General features: G+C 44.8%; 1 protein-coding gene across 1 annotated transcript; it reads right to left on the minus strand.

Moving 5' to 3' along the window:
* Positions 1-2,533: 2,533 nt before the first annotated feature.
* On the minus strand, positions 2,534-4,113 carry LOC127339127 (uncharacterized). The gene is made up of 2 exons (XM_051365012.1): positions 3,946-4,113; positions 2,534-3,184 (listed from the first exon to the last, which is right to left on the minus strand). Exons 1-2 carry the CDS (start codon positions 4,111-4,113, stop codon positions 2,534-2,536), a joined length of 819 nt encoding a protein of 272 aa, XP_051220972.1.
* Between the last annotated feature and the right edge of the window lie 1,648 nt (positions 4,114-5,761).

The raw sequence follows: 5,761 nt of genomic DNA on the forward strand, positions 1-5,761 counted from the left end.
CACCCTTACGGTGGGCAGGCTTCTTCCAGTGATCTGCCTCACCGTTGCAATACTTGCCTTTCTTTCTTACGGGATGGGTACACGTAAGAAATCGACGATGCCCCAGGTACACGACCTTCTTACATTTATCCAAATATATACCTTTGATCTCATCTAAACAGTGTGTGCATGCATTGTATCTCTTGTCTGACTGTCCTGAAATGTTACCAAGAGCAGGACAATCATTGATGGTTACGAAAAGCAGCGCTCGTAGGTCAAATTTCTCCTGCTTGTGCTCGTCCCACACAGGTACACCTGATATGGACCACAACTTTAGAAGTTCCTCAACTAATGGCTTCAGGTACACATCAATATCGTTGTCGGGTTGCTTCGGGCTTGGATGAGCATTGGCATCATAATGAACTTCTGGTTCATACACAACCAAGGAGGAAGATTATAGATATAAAGAGTCACATGCTAGGTGCTATGGCTGCAGCTCTGCTCTCCAAAAGGATTCATGCCATCTGTACTTAGATCAAACCTTAAGTTTCTTGCATCCTCTGCAAAGTAAGGGAACTCTCTATTTATTTTTCTCCACTGGGACCCATCAGCAGGGTGCCTCAACATCTCGTCTTTCTTACGGTGTTCTTTGTGCCATCGCAGCAACCTAGCGTGCTCTTTATTTCTGAACAAACGTTTTAGCCGTGGTATTATAGGAGCATACTACATAACTTTGTCAGAAACCCTCTTCATGGGGCGCTCGCCCTCAACATCACCCGGATCATCTCATCGGATATTATACCGCAATGCAGTGCACACCGGGCATGCATCCAAATTCTCGTACTCACCGCGGTAGAGGATGCAGTCATTAATACATGCATGTATCTTTTGCACGTCTAATCCTAGAGGGTAGACAACCTTCTTCGCTTCGTACGTACTGGCGGGCTATTCGTTACTCCTTGGAAGCTGCTTCTTAATTATTTTCAGCAACTTTTCAAATCCTGAGTCAGTGATACCGTTCTTTGTCTTCCATTGCAGCAATTCTAGTGTGGAACCAAGCTTTTTCTAGCCATCTTCCCAAGTCGGGTACAACAATTTGTTGTGATCCTCTAACATCTGGTCGAAGTTCAACCTTTCCTTTTCAGTTTCACATTGTCTCCTTGCATCAGCAATGGCCCGACCAATATCATCAGCAGGCTCATCTGGTGCATCCTGGTCTTCTTCTTCATTGTCTTCATTACCTTCTGATGGAAAATAACCCCCATTTGCAGTATCACCGTATTCAGGGAACATGGGATAGTTATCATCATCCTCTTCTTCTCCTTCATTGTCTTCCATCATAACCCCTCTTTCTCCGTGCTTGGTCCAACAATTGTACTGGGGCATGAAACCGGACTACAACAGGTGGCTGTGAATGGTACTCGAGGAAGAGTAATTTACGACATTCTTACAGTCAACACATGAACAATACATAAAGCCACCATTTTTTTGCCTCACCCACGTTGATAAAGTTTGTTAGGCCCGAAGTGAACTCGTTAAAGCGTCGGTCAATGTACATCCATTGCCGATTCATCTCCATGATATAATTAACCTTATCAAAACCATTACAGAACATCATGATTAGTGAAATGATGTATATATATACATGCATTTTATCAATGACAGATGAAAGGATAAAGTTGTTAACCTCGATGGCAAAGAAAAAGGACAGTTAAGTGTGGCTTGTTTTGTGTGAACTCAAGTGACAAAACCTCTTAGCCATTTTATCGAACACCTCTTGTGCATATGAAGAGAGCAAAGTAACATACACCCCTCTTGTGATAAGAAGTGAAAAAATGGCTAAGTGTGGCTCACACTTGGGCAGGGGCAAGGTGTATGTAGGCAGATGGGGACTTTTTCCAGGTTGGTAAGGAAAACCGGGACCATAGGGTAGTCATTTGGTCCCGATTTGTAATACAAACCGGAACTAAAGGGTCCGAGGCCTAACAAGGCCTGCCACGCCCTGCTGAAGCCCCTTTAGTCCCGGTTTATAATTCAAACCGGGATCAAAGGCCCCAAACGAACCTGGACCAGAGGGTAGGGTCGGCCCGCGCCGAATGAACTGAGACCAATGTAGTCCCAGCTCGTTTTAAAACCGGGACTATCGCTCCCAGGAGTGCTGGACAAAAGGCATGTTCACTACTAGTGCGTCCAAATAGACTAAAATTTAGAGGGAGTGGACACCGGAGCAAAAGTGGTTTGAGAGGGGTATCGTTTATCTGAAGACAGCTTGGCTTAGCTAACTTCATCCTGGCAGCAGATGCACACCGCTTGAAGTCCAAATGCATGCATTCATAAGACATTAAAACTGTTGACAGTGCAGCGATCCATACAGTACGACCATAATATTGTTCAACTTGGATAAAACAACATATAGATAACTAGACGACATAGTACCAGCAACCAGATGAGATAGACACAGCTGACAAAGAGTACAGAGACAGAAATGGAATCTCAGAGTTCATCTACCAGATGGGAGTTTGGCAACTGAATAGCATGCGAGGTGAGCTTGGACTCATCTCAGCTCAATGTAGACGGGAGAGTACTCGGGATCCCAAATGTCCTCTTCGACGAACATGGACGCGCACGGCTGGTAGGGGCTCCGCAGACACCCGACGCTCTGCGTCTTGCCGGACAGACAGATGATGCCTGCCCGCGTGGACACCTGAATCTTGTACTTGAAATCGTGCTGCCCAGGCGCCGGCTCACTTGCGAGGTGGATCACTGACAGTGTGTACCCCGCCAACGGCACGCTCCGGTCGACCACCAGCAGGAACGCCGCCCCCGTGCCGTAGAGGGACACAACGTGGGCCGACTCCCCTTCACCTATGCGCATGGGGTAGAGGTCGCCGGCGATGACGCCGCTGAGCTGCAACCCAGGGTGCTCCATGCTAAGGTGGTCCCGCAGAGGCTTGCGGACATAGGGGCGGCAGCCGGCGATGGGGCAGTAGCACGGGGCGTGGAGGCAAAACGCTTCATGGGAGAGCTTCTCCATGAACGGGATGATGGCGGTGCAGCCATGCTCACTGAACGAGCACCGGGTGGTCATGCCGCCGAGGATTTTCTCCACGGCGTGGCAGCGGATGTCGGCGGACTCGCCACACACGCTGCAGTCATACTCGACCGCTTCGCTGCAACCTAAGCATGTCATATGGCCATCGATGCACTGCAAAGGAAAAGAGGAAAAACAAAAAGCACCCGAGTGTTACTGAAACAAGAACAGAAGTGCGAAAGCACGACGCACCAACTGGGTGAACACTGCTGCCACAGATTTCGGCCATACTATCTACGGTATTTGGTGCAAGTCATAGCAACTTCGTGCATGAAAAGTACATCTACCAAATGAACTTCCTAAACTTTCCGCTCAAACTCTGCTACCATGCATATATACGACTTTCATGCTAGTACTAACAGTTTGTTGAATCTGGGTCCACTCAGTGATCCAGAGAGTTGATACTGCATAGGACAAGATTTACAATGCATCATATATAGATGTTGGTCATGGGCTCATGCCAATAGGCAAGAGATAATAATACACACCCCAAGGGACTAGAGAACATCAAGGATAATGAAATGAGTTGTTAACAATATATATGTCCATATCGTAATATTTTTTATTTTTTTCTAATAATAACATTCATTAAGTTCTACTGTAATCAGAACAAATAGTCAAAACTCTAGGAGTAGCATCATGACCAAAACATCAGATTTGTTACAAATGAGCTATCAGAAACAATACAGCAGCACCAACATATAAAACATCAATAAGTGGCAATACTTCTGCATGCTTTGCGGGCGTATGAAAAACCGCATAAAGTGTCAATAGGTAACTAATGGCCAAAACTAAATTATAGCCTACATGAATCCAGTTAAATTGAGTTAATATTCTACAAGGGAAAAATAGTCTGTCAACTGCAGTTTTTGTACCTGGAAAATGGGTGGAGCCAATGTACTAAGGCAGATAGAGCAGTCCAGCAACTTGGAGTCTAAGGTGACAGTGACCTGCTCCGAGGCCGCAGACTCTGCCGCGGACACAATCTTAGCCTTCTTCGCGGAGCTGCTCTCCTCCACCCCCGACCTTTCCATACGAGGCATCTGTCGATAGCCCACAACAAAATGCAAAGTTATTGATCAATACAAGGTATAACAACCAATAAAAAAAAAACACGATCCTTTGGAGACTTCAACACTCTTCAGATGTCCAGACTGAAATTTGTATACAGGACACCAAAATGTTCAATTACCCATCAAAGACGATCTTTCATCAGGCCAACGAAATCCACGTTCTTATGATAGTGTTTGCAAATTCGCTTCAGATTAGGGCCCTATCATCCGAACACAAGGGCTTAACTGAAACTTTCCCACGCATAAAAAAAAGAACCCGCAAAAAAAGCTGTATTTTACTTTTTCTGTTCTATTGCTACCGTGTGTCTTATACAATCGATCGGATCATATAGATATCCTTCAACAAAACATAGGTATCGAAAAGATCTTGGATGACTTAACAAAACACTAAAGCCAGTAGGAAAATAGATTCATATCTGAAGAGGGCCTAACCGCATGGATAAGCTTACATTAACCCGTTAATTTTGGATCCAATTTGGATATTTTTTTTGGAAATTGTCCAATAGAATTGGAATAGAATAATATAGATTCATACAACCCGCAAAAAAGGAAACTTTCCCCAAACCCTAAACCTCCCGCCGCCACCTCCACACCCAGAGGCAAGCTACGCCACACGCTCCCCCTCCTCCGCCGCCACCGGTTGCGTCAACCAAGGGCTCTAACTATTTCTCGCGCCGTCATCATGCCATCGCCAGAGCAACCCCGGTAAACCCGTCGCCGTCGTCCCGAAAGCAAGCCGCCCATTTTCCATGCACGCACGCAACTAAATGACCCCATGGAATAAACTAGGTCAGATCTGTAGCCCCCACGAAGTCATGAACCCCATTCTACTCAGCACGCAGTGGATCGTGGCGATGTTTACTTGAAGAAAAAACTGGACGGAGATGAGAGAAGTGAGGCAGTACTCACCTTGATCATGATGGATGACCAATCGACCGATCTCCCGCTCAGTTGTTGCGAGTCCAGTTCACCTCAAGCTCTCTACGATTTATCGTCGCGCAGTTTTCGATGGAGAATGGTCTGTGTCCGTAGACCGTCACCTACTACAGTAGTAGTATATATATATATGGGAAGCATTTATGCTCTTTATTAAAAAGATATTTTGGCAGTCTTATTAGATATTTTGTGTAGCCTTTATTCGCAGTTTCTAAAAGTAGGCTCAGGTTAAGATTTTAGGCCGTCACCTACTACCCTGTGCATAGAGGCGTTTACTCCAGTACAAGCCTCTCTCCCCCAAACTCAAATACATCAAAGGCTAAAATCTCTTAATACCCCTTCGAGGTAATTAAACTTATGAAGAGGTACAAAACCTCATGGGAGTGTTATTTTGGAACATGCTCCCTCTATTTTGAAATGCATCTAGGCACATTTTGAATTTAGAAAAAGTGAAATTAAAAATTCGCACGTACATCGTCACGTGCGATGCGCTCACAAAGTCGTTTCATAAAAAATCACCTTATCATGTGACGTGTGTAAAAAGACAAAATTTAGTGCTAAAAATAATGCTTTTCATAAGATAAATTTTATCTTTTTTACATAGACCACAAAAATATTAGATTTTCGTGAACCTTGACGAATGCACATATATTATGAAGATTTACATGTAGATTTTTTTAAA

This window comes from Lolium perenne, chromosome 3, assembly GCF_019359855.2.
Source record: "Lolium perenne isolate Kyuss_39 chromosome 3, Kyuss_2.0, whole genome shotgun sequence".
NCBI lineage: Eukaryota > Viridiplantae > Streptophyta > Magnoliopsida > Poales > Poaceae > Lolium > Lolium perenne.

Excerpts from the sequence above, each read along its gene's own strand:
- LOC127339127 (XM_051365012.1), bottom strand. The coding sequence starts at position 4,113 with ATGCCTCGTATGGAAAGGTCGGGGGTGGAGGAGAGCAGCTCCGCGAAG. Across the intron at positions 3,185-3,945 it reads TGGCTCCACCCATTTTCCAG|TGCATCGATGGCCATATGAC; the intron begins GTACAAAAACTG and ends TTTCCTTTGCAG.